Here is a 19,210-nt window from a genome sequence, read left to right as displayed (position 1 = left end):
TATAATTACACATATATTAGGTTTCTGATGTGTGTTACAGCTCACTAATTCACTGTTCTTATTTTTTTTTTGCTATTTTTGTTTCTTTTGGGTATTTTATTGGTGTTTTCTCACATTCACTAGTGTTTTTCTTGCAATGTCTCACCCAGTGTACTGTTAATCTCAGACATTCTAGATTTACCTCTAGAAATTTTTATATCTTCTTTGTCTCTACTTAATATGGTCAGTATTTTTACTAGCTTCTTGAACACCTGGAATACAGTTACAACTATTTTGATGTCTATGTCTACTAATTCTAATATCTTTGTCTTTCTGAGTTGTTTTGACTCATTTTTTAATTATAAGGAAATATTTTATGACATCTTTGTGCATGTTGTGCAAATTATATCTGCCATGGGAATTATGTGAATATTCCAAGGTAATATGGACATCTGAAGAGATGACAAGGACCAATAGTTTGCTTTAAGAAATAGTGATATTTGCATAGCTCTTTTAATGATTTCTCATAAAAATTGTGCAGAAGATTGGATTCACAAACACTGAGTATGAAGAAAGATTGAAGAGGGGAGAAATGAAATTGAGCAGCTCTGACAGGAGACTATTTCTTTTCTCAGGAACGTAAGCAGCAAGGCCAATAGTTGAGTGTGAGGGGGGAAAACACAAGGGGGCAGGTCTGAAGAACGGGAATTGTGCTCAGGGGTGTGCCTGGGTGATGAAAAATTAACCAGAACGTACTCAAAAGGTCATTCCAGCTGGTCCTGGCTGAGCTTTGGACATAGCATAGGAAAAACGGGCAGCTTTACTGCCCAGACAGGACTCCTGAAGATAGTCTACAGATCCATAGTTTTTCCCCAAGTTTCCAACCATTTCTTTTTCTTTTTTTTTTTTGACATACAGAGTGGAGAGAGAGAGAGACAGAGAGAAAGGTCTTCCTTTTCCATTGGCTCACCACCCCCCTCAATGGCTGCTATGGCTGGAGTGCTGTCGGCGCACCGCGCTGATCTGAAGCCGGGAGCCAGGTACTTCTCCTGGTCTCCCATGGGGTGCAGGGCCCAAGCACCTGGGCCATCCTCCACTGCACTCCCAGGCCACAACAGAGAGCTGGACTAGCAGAGGAGCAACCGGGACAGAATCTGGTGCCCCGAACCGGACTAGAACATAGGGTGCCAGCACCGCAGGTGGAGGATTAGCCTATTGAGCCATAGTCCCGGCCCCAACCATTTCTTTGACCAACAAGACTCACCCACCTGACAGTCAGTTTTCCCCACTGCTGCTCAGCACTCTTCTCCATCAAGTGGCAACTGTTTAGGTTCACATAAATTTTCAGTCCCACCACTTTGAGATTCTTTCCAGACTTGTGATTACCTTAATTTTCTCTTTTAGTTTTCAGTGTTGACCACTCGATCGTCTAATTCTTTAGTCTTCTTTTTATTTCCTCCTCTTTGTATAACTAAATACTCATTTTTCATTTCTTTCTTGAGTATCTATTCATGAGAGTAGCATATAAAATTCACTTTCACCTCCAGTCTCCTTGTCTAAATCTCCTGCCTCTAGTTTCTGTTTGGATATTGTGGCAGTTATTAATTTTTTGCTCCCTCCCCCAAATTTATTCTCCCTTTTTCATGTGCTTGTGTCTTCCTCCCTTGATGACATTTCCCAGATTCTTTCCAGTGAGATGATGCAATGTGATGTAAAATTCTGCCAACATTGTGAGCAGAAGCTCTGTGTGGAATATCTGTCTCACTTGCTTGAGACAAATCATGTTCTTTGAGCTTTCTGCTTCTTTCCTTCTCATGAGGTGAAATGTAGAGGTAGCAGCAGCTTCGTTGTGTCAAGGGGAATAACAAAGAGCCATTGACTTGAAGAAGTTGCTTAGCCTAATGGTCTAGATGCTTGCATCTTACATTGGTGTGCCTGGGTCTGCTTCCTGGCTTGAGTTCCTGCTTCCTGCTAATGTGGACATGGGGAGGCAGTGTGATGGCTCATCTAATTGGGTTCCTGCCATCCTCATTGGAGACTTGTGCTGCGTTTTCAGCCCCTGGCACTGGTATGGCCATGCTCCAGCTTTTGCCGGCGTTTGGTGAGTGAACCAGTGGATGACAGTTCTCTTGTCTCTTTCCCACACTGCCACCCCTTGAATAAATGTTATTGTTTGTAAAAAGAACCTAGGTTGCCTAATGAGTTCATAGTGCAAAACTTTAACACCAAGTCTGGAAACTACCCTAACCCTCATGCAAACCTTTAAACTGTTGGGTGAAAGGGAAGGAGTTAAGCCAACATATTTTGTTATAATAATGTAGGCTTTAGTCTAACATACATTTACTTCTGAATGGTAACATAACATTAATGTCACAGAAAGAGAATTCCTAGTTGGTATACCTTTGATTTTGTTGAAGAATTGGTAACCTACTTTGGCCTATAAGTGCCGAGTCAGAAGTCTTCTTTGTAATTATTTCCGTAGTTCCATTATGGTGACCCATTCATAATGGTAATGGACAGTTTGGAAAATGGATTCATGCATGTCATTTTATTTAGTCCAAAGGAAATCCTGAAGGTAGGTATTATTATTCTTATTGCATATTTTGAAAAATAAATGCAATTATAAGTCATATACAAATCCACATGGCTATTTAAATAACAGAGTCAGGTCTCAAAGCCATTAATGAAAAGTAACAATTCTCATTCCAAGAATATCATGCTGCTTAGCAAAGTACTTGAAGTACCTTTTGGTAACAAACCTACTTAACTCTCCTATCAAACTAACTAGTTGCTTAATAGTTGCATGTAAAAGGTGCTAGCTATATTTGGGCATGTCTCTAGGGTGGTGGGTGGTATATGTGTAGCCTAGTCTCTGCCTGCTAAGTAATACAGAATAATCCTATAGTGGAAAAATAGAATTAAAACATATTTATTTTGGTACAAAATAATTTGGAAATCCATGTATGGTGTTTTCATAATTTTCCACAGACTTTTTGAGATTGTTTGTGTGTGTGTGTGTGTTTGTGTGTGTGTGGTAAGTTTTTTCATTGTGATAATTGTGTCCTGGGGTGGTTAACAGAGCAGTCCACAATGACAAAACCATCAGCTTTCAGGGTTGGGATTGGATCTGGTCCGAGAAGGTTCTGTAGTCTGTGGCATGGCCACCGGGGCCTGGTGGGCGAATCCCTGGAGGTGACAGACAAGGCTCTTTGCCCTCCGGGAATCAGGGGTGGTTTGGCTGAAGAAGGGACTAAGATCTGGCGGGAGACTGTGGAGATGGGACAAGGAAGTCGCAAGGAGGACCAGGAGCCAAGGTGTGAGTGATAGTGCCGGCCAGCTCTGTTAGCTGGGTGGAATCTGCAGAGGAGGGAGACTGTTGGCTTTGTGCCTCTCTTCTTCCATGGAAGGCAGAGCAGAGATGTCAGCTGCTGGCCTGACCTTCTCCTTCGGTGCCCAGAGTGCCCACATTGTTATGAACACCTGGCACTGGGTGGGTTCCTGTTCCAGATTCTGAGCTGTGACATGGGTGGGTCCTGCTGTCCCTGACTTGAGCCTGTGCTCTTTACCATGTGCTAGGTTCGGGATTCTGAACTGGCTTTTGTGTGAGCACCAGGGACAGCCACGTCCTCAGCAAAGAGGCAGTTAATTTAATTGCTCCTTCAGGGTCTACTTAGAGTAATGGCTGTGAGCCATCTCCCAAGTGTCCCCCACAGGCATGGACAAACTTGGCTAAACATCAGTTGGATGTTCCTGGCGAGAGTGGTTTAAATACAGGCAAAGAACCTTCTTCTGTCTAGAATGACTTCACTTGGCTTTGCACAATGTCGCTGGGTTCCCAACCTCAACTGCCATTGAGAGGGAGAGAGAGAGAGAAAGAGTGAGAGAGGAGTCACAGGTAAACTCAGATGCAGGAGGGTGATATCGCTTTGTCAAGGTAATTATGTGTGTTCTGAGGACGGCTCATTGCAGTGGGTGATTTAAAAACAGGGGAATCTTCTGTTTAAAACTCTGAGTCTTCCTAATCTGGATCAGTAGCTCACTGTTGGGTTTCCTTGAGCTGCCCCAGGGTCAGTTGTGTCTTTCTCCTTGTGTGTTATTACTGACCAGTCAAGGAAATAGCTCTGGCATAGATGCCAGAGCCTGCTGAGACTCTGGGGTTTGCATTCCACACCTCAGCCATAAAAATGCTCAAATCAGTTCTTGGTTGATTTTTTGTGGCTTTTTTTTTTTTTTTGGACATTGGATGGAGGTAGATTTAGGTAGGCATCTAAAATATCATACAGCCGAGAATCCTGGAAGTGGAATTCCAAACATGTGAGACACAGCACTAGCTTTGTCTCTGCTACTCTGTGTAACTCTGCAAGCCACTTAGATTCATTTGTGATTTAAAAGAAAAATGAACAAAGTCATCTTCAAAAATGTCTTTCAGAGCATATGAAATTTTGACACATTCTGATGCTTAGTTTTCTGTTTGTGAAATCTTTACAGTAGAAATATCTACTTTCATATATGATGGGGCATTGCATTATTTTGTATCTGTGAAAATCCTTCAATTCCTTTAGAGATTAAAACAACGGGAGTAGACAAGTTCTCAACTATTCAAGGCATACCTTCAAACAGTGCAGATTCTCCATTTGTGAAACCATCGACAACAAAGTGGATCTAACAATATCTCACTGAAAGCAAAAATGTATTCTGATAAAGTTCCATCTATCTTTAGGAAAAACTCAGGGAAGTGCAAGGTTTCTGATTCCCGGGATTTCTGAGGACAGCCATTGCCATTTCTTCCAAAAGATTGCAGCAATCCTCCCAGATGCATTTTCATTCTCTCGGAAGCTTGGACACTGAAGAGTTCAAGTGTGGGGAACAACTGTGGGTTAATACCCTGTCACCTTGCCTGTGGGAGCCACTGTGCCACCTAGAGTCGTGTGTGCTTAAACTTGGTCATTGCCACCTGAAATCCTTTTCACACTCCTGTTCTTGGTGATACTCTTGTGGTGCTTGATGAGAATGAAAGCCAGTGCCCCAAAAATGAAACGGCCTAACACATACATTGTTGATTTTCTCCAACCAAGTCTTGGAGCTGTTCTGACACCTTGCTGCCAGAACCATGTCCATCGCTGTCACCAGCACTGAACCACCCCACCTTATCTCTGCTCTCAGCTCTTAAGGACAGAGTGCAGCCTTCAACTGCTAGAATAGTGATGTGCTAGAGTACAGGTGATGTTTCCTCATGTTGTGTAAATCTTTCAATGTGTTAGTGGTAAATCCGTTTCTTGAGGTTTGACAAAGAATTCTTGTTTAGAAATGGACACCTTGGTTAGCTCTTTTATTGAATAAGGAGTTGAAAAGACAGAGAAAGCAAGTGTGATCCCATGCTGATTTTTATCTCAAATAGTGTAGAAGGTGCATTGTCTTCAGAAGAGAAACCTTTCTGCTCTTTTTCACACTAGACTGTTCTTTTTTTTTTTTTTTTTTGACAGGCAGAGTGGACAGTGAGAGAGAGAGACAGAGAGAAAGGTCTTCCTTTTGCCGTTGGTTCACCCTCCAATGGCCGCCGCGGTAGGCGCGCTGCGGCCAGTGCACCGCGCTGATCCGATGGCAGGAGCCAGGTGCTTATCCTGGTCTCCCATGGAGTGCAGGACCCAAGCACTTGGGCCATCCTCCACTGCACTCCCTGGCCACAGCAGAGAGCTGGCCTGGAAGAGGGGCAATCAGGACAGGATCGGTGCCCCGACCGGGACTAGAACCCGGTGTGCCAGCGCCGCAAGGCGGAAGATTAGCCTAGTGAGCCGCGGCACCGGCCTAGACTGTTCTTTAACATTATTGCAGTGCGGTTGGGTGCTAGGCATAGGGCTGGGTGCTAGGAAGGGGTGTACTGAGATAAACGGGGCATACGCAGCAACTTTAGAAGGGACAGCTGGGTAGCCTGATCACAACGTGATGTGCAATGGGTTCCAGGACAGACGAATACAGAACACAGATGGACACAAAGAAGTAGGAGTCCTTTCCATCCCCAGGGGAAGGATGTTCAGAGACAAGGTTGGCTGACAGTGGACCTGGTTCTTGGGAAGGGAATTCCTGGCTGAGGGGGTTGCAAGAACAGAAACAGGAAAGCCTGGTGTGACCTTGGTGCATTGGCCATGCTGGGAGTGTTGGGCAAAGCTGGAGCTCTTGGTTTGAGGGTTGAGGTGCATGGGGAGAGAGGCTGGAGAGGTGGAGCTCTGGCAGCTGTGGCTGGGAGCATTGGTTTGGGCAGCATGTGGAGGTTGAAGGTCATGGAAAAACTGTTAGAGTTCCTGATTTTTCTGTCTTGGAATCAATAGGTTGAAAATTGTCCATAAGCTATCCACACTGTTCAAACTCTGGTCTATCACTCACCAGTTGTTTTTCCTACTAGTACATGCACAAGCCTCCTTCTTTGTTTTAAACCAAAATGAGATGGGATTGTGCATATTACATTTAATTTTTTCATTCTCCGTTATTGGATTTATTTTTTAAAGATCTATTTTGTTTTATTTGCAAGGCAGAGTGACAGAGAGAGGGAGTGATGGAGAGAAAGCAGAGGGAGAGAGTTATCTTATGTTTTCTGGTTCACTACCCAAAATGCCCATAACAGCCAGGGCTGGACCACACCAAAGCCAGGAGCCTGCAACTCCATTGGGGTCTCCCACGTGAGTGGCAGAAACTGAAGCACGTGGGTTCGTCAAGTGCATTAGCAGGAAGCTGGATCAGAGTGTAGGAGTCAGCACTGTAACTGGCGCTCTGATATGAGATGCTGGCGTCCTAAGAGGCAGCTTAACCTGCTGAGCCACAGCACAACCTCTAGTTCTATCTTAAGAAAATCATCAGTAAAACACTCCTAGAGAACCATTGTGACAAGTACTCAGCATTATATTATATTAGTAAACTGACTTTTAAGGGTATAGGTTACTTTTAAAATTTCACTATTATATGCAATTTTGTGACCCTGAGACTGGGATGAATCAATAAATTCCTCAAAAAAAGATAGAGAACATGAAAAAAATTCATGATTACCAGTAGCACTGCTCTGACCCTGTGTTTTGAATTACTTCCTTAGGATACATTTGCAGAAGGGAGAGGTCTGGCTACAGTGGAATAGGCACCCTTGCTAATGGTAGTTACTGTCATGCTTATCTAACCTCGCCAAGTCACGGATGGTGAAGAGGGGATCACTTGTTTCTTTGACTGGGGTTCAGTGATGCTTCACGAGTTTAGTTGGCCATCTGCATTTACTTTTCGTGATCTGAATGCTCCTGACCTTTGCCTATTGTAAACTGGTGTGTCTGTCTTCCTTCCATTGGTTCATTCCCCAAATGGCTGCCATGGCCGGAGCTATGCCATTCCGAAGCCAGGAGCCAGGTGCTTCCTCCCAGTCTCCCGTGCGGGTGCAGGGGCCCTAGTACTTGTGCTATCCTCCACTGCCCTCCCAGGCCACAGCAGAGAGCTGGACTGGAAGAGGAGCAGCCAGGACTAGAACCCAGCACCCATATGGGATGCCGGCACTGCAGGCAGAGGATTAACCAAGTGAGCCATGGCACTGGCCCCTAGAGGAAATGTTTTAAGGAGACTATTCTTCCCTATGGAACCTTCTATGGCTACCATCTTGACTCAGCTGTTTCCTCTTGACCCTGTTGGACTTCACCACTTTGCTTTGAAGGTAGAAACTCCACCTTTCATCACCTGATGAGAGATGCCCTTGTCTTCTCACCCTTCCTTGACTTTGCTCTCAGACCACGAGGATCTGATCTACCGTACTGGTCTGGAGTGGGGACCACTGCTATGATTTGGCTATAAGAAGTCACACGGCATTGAAAGAAGACAATGCTAGCCTTCCATTGTTTCTGAATAAAACTGGGTAGACAAATCCTCCATCTCTCATGAAAACAAGTCTTGAGCCTTTGTTCCACACCATTGGGAAATTGTATCGGAAAGTCCATTCTCTTTATCCTGACCCATTAGGAATGGTAGGAGCAAGATGTGAATGTTAGGCTGTATCATTTGACAGAATAAAAACATGAATTGTTTGCTACTGTAGTTGAAGTTTGAGTTTGATATTTGAGTTGGATGTGTTGTCTCTGATTCTTCTTCATTCAACATTCATTCAACATTCTCATTATCATCCATCAGAAGCACATTGATTTTGAGTATGAAGTTCAAGAATTTGTTGAATTGTGGCTGACAGTGGTTTGGGGACATAGATATTACAGGCCAGTTACAATGTCTTCTAATAGCATTATGATCCTTCAATAACATATTAAAAGTCTCAATGCTTATTGGAGACTCTCCAATAAACAAAAGTTTGAAATTGACCACCAATGACTCAGAATGATCACTAATATATTTTCTTTTTTAAAAGTATTTTATTTATTTATTTGAAAGGTAGAGTTATAGACAATGAGAAGGAGAGACAGAGAGAATGGTCTTCTATCTCCTGATTCACTCCCCAGATAGCCATAACAGCCAGAGCTGTGCTGATCCAAAGCCAGGAGCCAGGAGCTTCTTCCAGGTCTCTCACGTGGGTGCAGGGGCACAAGTACTTGGGCCATCCTCCACTGCTTTTCCAGGCCATAGCAGAGAGCTGGATTGGAAGTGGAGCAGCCGGGTCTTGAACCAGTGCCCATATGGGGTGCCAGCGCCACAGGAGGAGGATTAACCTACTGTGCCACAGTACCAGCCCCACTAGTATATTTTCAACATGACAAAAAGGGTTCTTATTATATGACTTGTCTTAGTTTCTTGTAATTTCTGCATTTTCTACATTTGTAACAGATTTTAAAAAAGCACTTACACAAGTACTGAGAGTTTAGGAGACTGCTACAAATTTGACAGAATAAATATATAACACTTGCTATACATTCAAGTCACTCCTTCTCCCAGTGGCTGTCTTGGGCTCTGCCCCTTTTGTCCCTCTGAGTCCTGTGGGAGCAAGCAGCTCGTCTTTCTCCCTGTGTGCTGGCAGACGTTCCTCACTGCTGGACTGTTGTCTCCTTCGGTGATTGCCTTCTCAGGCATAAACCCCTCCAGTTGACCGGATAACGAAGACTTTGTTCTTGTGGTGGATTCTTTTGCAGGAACAGGCACTGATTGGCACCCTCTGCTGGGCACTTGGAGCAGCTCTTGCTTTCCCATTATGTTCTCTCAACATTAATCCTGTGATTTAGTCCTGGTCCTACCCTTGACCCCCAGGCACTCTGCAGGTTGCACATTCTGGGACTGGCTGACAATAACGTCACAGGATCAAGTCTTTAAGAACCAGGAAGTGATAGAACTTCCTTTTTTCCCATGTCACCCATTCCTCAGCTTTCTGTCTTTGATAATGCCTACAAACCAAGGAAAGCACATCTTCCTTTAACTCCCCAATCATAAGCCCTTACTCCTGTGGTCTTCCTGACTCAAGCGACCTCCTGTAAATGGTGGGTTGGTTTGTCATCATTGCAACTACACTATCATGGTTCTGGCTGGTGGGGACAGGATCCGGGTCCTCTTCATGGAAGCTTCTTCACCAACTGAGGCCTGAACTACAAAGCTGTCCATCTGACACTATAGGTTGTGTCCTTCTGATGTGAAATCTACAGAGGCAGAGGCCCGAGCCACCTTCTCAGAAGCAGACTTCTTCTGGAATAGCCCAGCAGGTGCCATTGTTTATTCCAGAGAAAGGGCAGCTCCATAAGCCTGGGGAAGTCTAGACTCTAATGCACAGAGTAGATTGTGATTTTATTTTATATTTTGAATTTGATCTAAGGAGACCTTTTCTCTTGGAAAGGGGGGTGGAGGGCTTACTTCCATCAAGGGCAAGCAAGAAAGACATTTGACAAGGCAGGGCTAGACGTTGGTCTTCCTCCAGCAGCTGGGTATATTCATGGCCATTCTCATGAGAGGGCTCTACCCTACATGCCAGGAACACAGCTGCATCATGGCATTTCAGCAGTGCAGCAGGAGTGAGTCTCTGGCATTCTCTATAAATCCCTGGGATGAAGAAGCAGCCTGGGCTCTTGAAGAAAGGGCCTCCTGCAGGTGGCTCTATGCCACATTCAAGAACAAGTGGAGACAGCCCCTTGCGTTATCCTTTTCTGGGGCTGAGAAAACCTTATGCCTTTGGCAGGCTAAATGCCCATACACCTGGGTCTGAACCTCCTGGTGGTTTGGGGATGAGGTGCTCTGTCTTGATGTGCTCCTGTGTGCTGCCCCTTACCCTTCAATTCTTGCACTCAGTCTATGAGAGCCTAATCTGACCACGAAGCCCATCAGAATCCTTCATTTTGCTGCCTTAGAATCAGCAGATGAAGTTAGCCAGCACTACACATGAGTGGTTTCTTAAGATGGAACTGTCCTCTATGTTTGTCTGAAGCTCAGCCTACTGGGGAAATTGTGCACCCCTCGCCCCATTAGGCCCACTGCAACAAGCAGGAGTGAACCCACGAGGCCTTGCTCCTAATAAACTATGGCAAGTGGACATCACCCACGTTAATTCCTTTGGTAAACTTAAGTTTGTTCATGTGCTGGTAGATACTTATTCAAAGGTTGTATTTGCAACTGCCCAATCCGGAGAAAAGGCTAGTAATGTGATAAAGGCAGTTAAATCAGCCATGCTGGTCCTTGGTGTCCCCTGGACCATAAAGACTGATAATGGGCCAGCGTATACATCACAGGAATTTACTTCCTTCCTGAAATCTTGGAACATACAGTCTGCTACAGGTATCCCATACAACCCACAGGGACAGGCAATTATTGAAAGAACTCATAGGACGATTAAAGATCTCTTACAAAGGCAAAAAAATAATCATATACCCTCAGACCCACAGCTTGCTTTGACTGAGGTCCTTTTCACTATCAATTTTCTTACTTTTGATTCCCAAGGGATCAGCCCAGCTTATAAACACTGGGGATCCTTTCCATCCCAGACCCCAGCCCCTATGGTTAGATGGAAAGACCCCCTGACAGGAGAATGGAAAGGACCACACCCCCTGCTAACCAAAGGTCGAGGATATGCTTGTGTCTTTCCAGAGAATGCGGAACAGCCCATTTGGGTACCAGCCAGAAACATCAAGCCTGCAACTGACAGCCAACCAGAACCAGCTGAACAAGACCAAGACTCCGCCTTGTTAGCAGACACTCCTGCCCTATCATCCTACCCTGAGAAACTGCCCAAAGCCATATCTGTTACTGTTGTGTACCCCACTAGCTCTGGTCAGCCACTCAAATGGCCCACAGCCTGTGTGTGGTCATGCCATTCCTGATAACCGTTATTCCTCATTCCTACCCCTATCTGAGCAAGCAATCCTGTGGTCTCTCGATTTGAGCGCTGGTTAGTCAATGACGGGTAAGATCCCCTGGGGGACAACCTAAGACAGGCACAGCTGCGTACGGAGACCACATGGAAACGGGGTCAACAATGGTATGGCCAAGAATCATGCCTCCCGTTGCTCAAAAATAAACGAAAAGGGGGAAATGTAGTGGAATGAGAAGGCTATGCGAAGGTGGCCACTGGCTAGTGAGCGTCAGTTAGGAATGGCTTTGAAACCCACCTGGCTTTGGAAACTGCCTGGCAACAGGCTGTGATTGGATGGCTGTGGAAACTGCCTGGTGTCAGGCTGTGATTGGATGGCTCTGTAAACTGCCTGGCGACAGGCTGTGATTGGATGGCTCTGGAAACTGCCTGGCGACAGGCTGTGATTGGATGGATTTGAAACTGCCTGGCGGCAGGCTGTGATTGGATGGCTCTGGAAACTGCCTGGCGATAGGCTGTGATTGGATGGCTCTGGAAACTGCCTGGCAACAGGCTGTGATTGGTTGGGGTATAGACCGCCCCTTGACCAGATTGGCTGGTCTTGGCTATATAAGCTGTTGTATCAACTATAATAAACAAGTCTGCCGGCTGCTCGCCTCAAGCCTGCTCTCACCGGACTCCCGGGGTCTGTGTGTTGACTCCGCGCCTCTTGCCCCCACCACGCTGCTCTTCTCAGAAACGAACCCACTGCAACATTGTGGAGAAATCAACGACAACAGGGGACGTCTCCAAGACCCCAAGGAAGCAGCTCCTACACTGAACAGTGTCTTCATTTTTATTCCAAGTGCTTGCCCCCACAGAGATGAGAATGCAAGGTAGAGGCATAAATAAGACACCCAAATGAGAGAAGGATTTGTTTAAAAGTGAGGGAGTGAACATACATTTATGTGTGAGTGTGGGAAACCCCTTGGAGAGATACCTGCCATGAGTTGGTCAGAAAGCTGCCTATGGGGAGGCTGGAGAAGGACCAACTAGCCATAATGTTCAACAAGTATGAAGTAGAAAAGCCACTCTTCCACAGAAGTATAGATAAGGGCTATACACAATAACTAAATCATATGATGTCAGTTTCATTCTTATATATTTTTTATTTTATATATTAACTAACACATTTCAGAGAAAACATATGATATTTCTCTATTGGGGACTGCTTTATTTCACCAAGCAAAATGATCTCCACTTTCCATTTTTGTTGCAAAAGGAATTCTTTCTTATGCTTGAATGGTGTTCCGTTTTGTATACACAGGCCACATTTTCTTCATCCAATCATCAGTTGATGCACATCTGGGTTGATTCTGTATCTTAGCTATTCTGAATTGAGCTGCTATAAATGTGGTGGTACAGCTAACTCTTTCATACATTGATTTCATTTCGTTTGGGTAAATGTCCAGGCGTGAGATGGCTGGTCATAGGGTAGATCTGTTTTCAGAGTTATGAAGAATGAAGCTGGAAATTAACAACAGTAGAACCTCTAGAAAATATATAAACACATGGAGACTGAACAACATGCTCTGTTTGACTTCATAGAAGAAATCAAAAGAGAAATTTAAAAATTCTTTGAAACAAATGAAGATGACAACACAACGTATCAAAACTTATAGGATACAGCAAAAGCAATGTGAAGAGGATAGTTAAAGCAATAAGAACCTACATCAAGAAATTGGGAAAAAAGCAAATAAATGATCTAACAATGCATCTCAAGGGCCTAGAAGAACAGGGAACAAATCAAACCTAAGATTGGTAGGAGAGAAGATTCTCTCTACTCTTTAAATTTATTTGAATCACATATGTATTACTCATTGTGGCATTTAAAATGGCTGCTTTAATTCCTTTGTTGTATCATGCAAATATCTTGCGGTTGATATCAGTTGGTTGCCTTTTTAAATTTAAATTGAGGGGCCATGTCTCTCCCTCTCACTGTCTGTAACTAACTCTCAAATAAAATCAATAAAATCTTTAAAAAATTCAAATTGAGTGTTTTTTTTTTTTTAGTCTGTTATAACAACTGATTTCCAATAAACCTGGGAATTTTGGGCATTATGGGTTTTTTTAATTAATTAATTTATTTGAAAGTCAGAGTTACACAGAGAGAGAAGGAAAGGCAGAGAAAGAGAGAAAGAGGTTTTCTGTCTGATGGTTCACTACCCAATTGGCCGCAATGGCCGGAACTGGGCTGATCCAAAACCAGGAGCCACGAGCTTCTTCCAGGTCTCCCACTTGGGTGCAGGGGCCCTAGGACCTGGGCCATCTTCCACTGCCTTCCCAGGCCACAGCAGAGACCTGGATTGGAAATGGAGCAGCCAGGACTTCCAGCACTGCAGGCAGCAGCTTTACCCACTATGCCACAGCACCGGCCCCGGGCATTATGTTTTGAGACTCCAGGCTTTTATTTAGACCTTGGGTTTTATCTGACTTTGCACTGTGGCAGAGTTAGGGAGTGCTCCGGTTCATAGTAGAAGGCCCACCATATTCCCTACTTGCCCTATAAACCCCATGTTAGTAACATAATGCAATTTGTGATTTTATAAACCCTACTATATTGATAAGTACTCTAAACAATTTTCACCGGAGACACATCAGATATCTGAGTCCATATTATTATACATGCAAACATAATGAAAGAGTAACTCTGGTGATGACTGTGTAATAATTTTCTATTTCCAACACTCCCCAATTAGCAGCCACCAGGGATCCTAGAGGGACATTGGTCTCCGGATGGCTTTGTTCCATCTTCTCCTAACGATGTCTCTGCCTACTGGTCCTGGTGGCTCCTAACCAGTGTCAAGAGACAATCTAGTGCCAAAGCTATGATTACAATTCCATATAAATCTCATTTCTGCTCTTGATGGTATGGGTATCCTGCCTAGTCTGATGGGGTGAAGGGTGGCAAGCCTAGTGCCCTGGAACACATTTTAGACCCAGGAGCTATACATAAGGGCCAGATTATGTAAAGAGCTATTTCTCATTTCCCCAACAAACAATTTTTTTTAAAAACTTTTTTTGTTAGAGCTATCTGGTTCAGGAGTAGGAGCCACTTGAGGGGCCTGCAAGGAGGCTATGAAAGCCTTGTGGGAGCATGAGTGAAGTCACACCCAAGTTCCAGAACACTGGGAAAGGATGTGCTGGGGTCTCATCAGGGAAGCTTGCCAGGGAGATATCTCTCAGTCTCCCCGAGTTGGGGATGCATGAGGAGCAGATATGATGCACAGGTCCCACTTTTGTCTGGAGCAAATTAGGGACATCTCAGGTGCAAGTGTTTCTTTTCGTACCTTCCCAGCTCCCTATCCCAGCAACCTGATTTTTCAGAAGAGTGAAGAGTTGCAGATAGAGCGTTGGTGACTTGGAGCTGCATGTGGGTGAGTGTGTGGCCTTAGTTTGGGTCACCTCATCATTCATGTTTTGGTAAACGGAAACAGAGTGTGTTTCTCTTCAAGTAGGTCTCACATGGTAAATGGATTAGGGGTATTGGCTTTGACTTAATCATAGAGTTAATTCAGAGCTCCAGGATGAATACTAGCTGACCTAATGGGAAAAGTGTCACCCAAAGAAATCTGTTCGTTTAAAGGGCAAAATAAAAATCTATTCTACATATGTAGACAGTAGGTCTGAGAAGGAGTCAGAATGAATTGTTGTAGTGAGGTCATACTAAGGCTCTTTCTGTCTCCTGGTAGGCAGTCCTTGGGCCTGTGGACCAGGAAGGTCAGAAGCTAAAGATTCCCCCAGATGACCACTTAGCAGCGGATGAAGGGAAAACACACCACTCTTACTATTGACGTCAGCCTAGGGCCAAAAGAGGCTGGGCTGAGTCTCCACCATTCCAGTCAGTGCTGTCGTGAGGCTTCTAATAGAACTCACTTCAAGGAGCTGCAGTGCAGGTCAGTTTTTCACCAACGATATTGTGTCCCCAAATTTGGAAATGAATCCCAAGACATGACGAAGGAATTTTGGGTGGGATTACAGAATTCCATGACCAGAAGTTCTTGCTTTGAAGTCCCAATTTTCCTTTTGTAATAGTCCTTGTAGCTGTACAATGTGAGTGCCTTCTTAGTGGTATTACACGGCACGAACAGATACAGGGCTAAAAGAGAGATGCCTTTTCTGATTGGCAATAGACTGAATAGAAAATTAGTAATGCTTTTAAAAGTACATTATTTTTTATAAGGACTGGTAGTTCCAATTTTATTTATCTAAGAATTTCAGGCTACTCTCATTACAGTCATAGATAAAATCACTGATTTTTGTTTAGAAGTGGGCAAAAGCTACGTATAACATAGAAAGCTTTAAAATAACGTGGGATGAGCATTTTGCCTAGTGCTCATGGTACTTGGTACTGGCATTCCTGGATTCCAGTTTGAGTACCAGCTTAACTCTCAGTTTCAGCCATGTGCTAATGCTGACCCTTGGGGGCAGTGGGTGCTGGCTCAAGTAGTCAAGTCCCTGCCACCCACAAGGGTGACCTGGATAAAGCTTCCAGCTCCTGGCTTCAGCCTGGGTCAGCCCCAGATGTGTTGCACATTTGGGAAATCAGTCAGCAGACTGGAAACCTCTCTTTCTCTCTCCCTTACAAAGGGATAGATAAATAAATAGTCGTTAAATAAATAATAAGTAGCACCACTTAAAAAAGCCAATTGCTATGATATTTTATGTCAAATGAAATGAGTTCTCTTTCTGCAGTCATGACACTGCAAGCAGCTCAGACAGAGTTGATGAAGCAATGGAAGACCTGGTGATGTGGGATGCAGGGAACAGGACTGTGGTCCAGGAGTTCATCCTGGAGGGCTTCCCTGCTGTCCAGCACCTGGGGAACATCTTGTTCCTGGTGCACCTGCTGGCATACCTGGCCTCCATCATGGGAAACACGCTCATCATCAGCATCACCTGGGCTGACCATCGCCTCCACACACCCATGTACTTCTTCCTCAGCACTTTTTCCTTTGTGGAATGCTGCTTCATAACCACGGTGATTCCTAAACTGCTGGCCATCTTCCTGTCAGGGAGGCAAGTGATTTCCTTTGCTGCCTGCTTCACACAAGCTTTTGTCTCTCTTTCCGTGGGGTCAATCATTTTCTTCCTTATGTCTGTGCTGTCTCTGGATCGGTACCTGGCCATTTGCAGACCTCTGCATTACTCCAGCATCATGAGCCCCAGGGTGTGTTCCCTGCTGGTCACTGCCTGCTTCACTTTGGGATTCCTCTTCATGTTGGTCCCAGTTGTCCATCTTTCCCAGTTGTCGTTCTGTGGCCCCAATGTCATCCCCCACTTCTTCTGTGATTTTGGGCCCTTGGCTAAGCTCTCCTGTTCTGATACCAGGTCTGTTGAAATGCTGTTCTTCGATATTGCTTTTTTGATTCTTTTTACAACTCTTCTTGTAACCATCATTGCGTACAGCAACATCATAGTCACCATCGTGAGGCTCCCGTCAGCCAAGGAGCGACAGAAAGCTTTCTCCACCTGCTCATCTCACCTCATCGTCCTCTCTCTCATGTATGGCAGCTGTCTTTTCATCTATGTGAAACCAAAGCAGACGAGCAGGGTGGACTTCAACAGACAGGCTGCTCTGGTGAACACGGTGGTGACCCCAGTGCTGAACCCTGTCATCTACACCCTGCGCAACAAGCAGGTGCACCAGGCTCTCAGGGGTGCCCTGTGCAGGGGGAAGTAGAACCACAGCTCCTCAGTGGAGGGTGCAGCTTCTTCTCATTGAATCTACTGTCCACTCCATGGACAGAATCTTCTACACATGCTGAAATTTAAAACATGCATTTTGTTCATTTTTTTTAGAATAGAATGATTGATATGCTATTGGTTTCAGCAAACTCTAATAGTCTTCCTCATATTGAGATAAAATATCTTCCTATATTTTTTTCATTACTTTAAATCAATAATATTATAATTTTTCATGCACATCTTCAAGCATATATTTGATGCATCTGGAGTGTCAAAGATGGGAAGTTGTGATTTCATGTATCTGCTTGTGGTAATTGTAAGGAAATAGAGTACAAAATTTATACATATTACAAAAATGAAATTGATTCATGGTTGGAAGAATATTATTATGATACTGAATTTTAAAGAACTACAACACACACATATTGTTACATTACCGTTATTCCATCCACAAACTACCTAAAGTTACCAAAACAATTGTTTTTAAGGTCTAATATTAAGGTCTAATATTCAGTATAAAAAATGGAATGTAGGCCGGCGCCATGGCTCAATAGGCTAATCCTCCGCCTTGCGGCGCCTGCACACCGGGTTCTAGTCCTGGTCGGGGCACTGATCCTGTCCCGGTTGCCCCTCTTCCAGGCCAGCTCTCCGCTGTGGCCAGGGAGTGCAGTGGAGGATGGCCCAAGTGCTTGGGCCCTGCACCCCAGGGGAGACCAGGAGAAGCACCTGGCTCCTGCCATCGGATCAGCACGGTGCACCGGCTGCAGCGCGCCTACCGCGGCGGCCATTGGAGGGTGAACCAGCGGCAAAAAGGAAGACCTTTCTCTCTGTCTCTCTCTCACTATCCACTCTGCCTGTCAAAAAAATAAATAAATAAATTTTTAAAAAAATTAAAAAATGGAATGTAATGATCTATTTTATTATATTCCGTGTATATAAGCAATCTTTTTTTAATCGGTGCCCCGACCGGGACTAGAACCCGATGTGCCGGCGCCGCAAGGCGGAGGATTAGCCTAGTGAGCCGCAGCGCAGGCCTAAGCAATCTTTTAAATTCCATTCTCTCTTGAGATGCAAGTTCTTGTTGGACTCATTGGTTTGTCAGGTTGTTTTTAGCACTCAGACCTGAAGTGAAAGGCCCTCAAGCTGAAATGCAATATTCGATGTGGTAGAAGGAACTGAATACTTAAGCTCCTTTCCTGCTATTTAAAAATTAAAGAAATTCGGGGAATGTAATCGAGGCAGGAAGTCCAGTTGTGGCTTCAAAGCTTTCCAGATGCACCTGTGAACACGTGTTTTCATGCTGTAATAATAGGTTAGGATGTGGTCGCTTTCAGGTGTCCATTTTAGTACTAATGTGAATGATACAAGTTACACTTTGTGTGACACAGGACACACTGGCATCAAAGTGCTGCTTCAGCATGGCCCAGGGGAGGTGACAGAATGATAATGGTACAATTGTTGTTGCAACTCTAATTAGGAATGGAAGACTTTGATCAGAAATGAAGGACCTCAGACAAAACCCTGTAGCTGAATTTCATTTGTTATAATTGATTAATGGCAATGATCATGTTTTGTCTTGGTTATATTCTCTGGTGTTTTTTCTGTTTTTGTTTTTGTTTTGACAGGCACAGTTAGAGAGAGACAGAGAGAAAGGTCTTCCTTCTGTTGGTTCACCCCCCAAATGACTGCTATGGCCGGTGTACTGCACTGATCCGCAGCCAGGAGCCAGGTGCTTCTCCTGGTCTCCCATGCCTGTGCAGGGCCCAAGGACCTGGGCCATCCTTCACTGCACTCCCAGGCCACAGCAGAGAGCTGGACTGGAAGAGGAGCAACCGGGACAGAACCGGCGCCCCAACCAGGACTAGAACCTGGGATGCCGGCACCACAGGTGGAGGATTAGCCTAGTGAGCCACAGCGCCAGCCTGTACTGTGTTTTTTGTTTGTTTTGTTATGTTTTTTTGACAGGCAGAGTTAGACAGTGAGAGAGAGAGACAGAGAGAAAGGTCTTCCTTTTCTGTTGGTTCACCCCCACAAATGGCTGCTACGGCCGGCGCGCTGTGCCGATCTGAAGCCAGGAGCCAGGTACTTCCTCAGGTCTCCCATACGGGTGCAGGGCCCAAGCATTTGGGCCATCCTCCACTGCCTTCCCAGGCCACAGTAGAGAGCCGGACTGGAAGAGGAGCAACCAGGACAGAATCTGGTGCCCCAACCAGGACTAGAACCCAGGATGCCGGAGCCGCAGGTGGAGGATTA

The 19,210-nt window shown here is 44.8% G+C and overlaps 1 protein-coding gene across 1 annotated transcript; it reads left to right on the top strand.

Moving 5' to 3' along the window:
- Positions 1 to 16,004: 16,004 nt before the first annotated feature.
- LOC133775843 (olfactory receptor 6C74-like) lies at positions 16,005 to 16,952 on the top strand. Its single transcript, XM_062214328.1, has one exon. It carries the CDS (start codon positions 16,005 to 16,007, stop codon positions 16,950 to 16,952), a length of 948 nt encoding a protein of 315 aa, XP_062070312.1.
- The last annotated feature ends 2,258 nt before the right edge of the window (positions 16,953 to 19,210 follow it).

Source organism: Lepus europaeus, chromosome 17, assembly GCF_033115175.1.
Source record: "Lepus europaeus isolate LE1 chromosome 17, mLepTim1.pri, whole genome shotgun sequence".
In the NCBI taxonomy this organism is placed as follows: Eukaryota; Metazoa; Chordata; class Mammalia; order Lagomorpha; family Leporidae; genus Lepus; species Lepus europaeus.
This window is presented reverse-complemented; position numbering and strand designations above follow the sequence as displayed.

Bases quoted from the DNA above. Each gene is read 5' to 3' on its own strand.
- LOC133775843 (XM_062214328.1), top strand. From the start codon at position 16,005: ATGGAAGACCTGGTGATGTGGGATGCAGGGAACAGGACTGTGGTCCAG.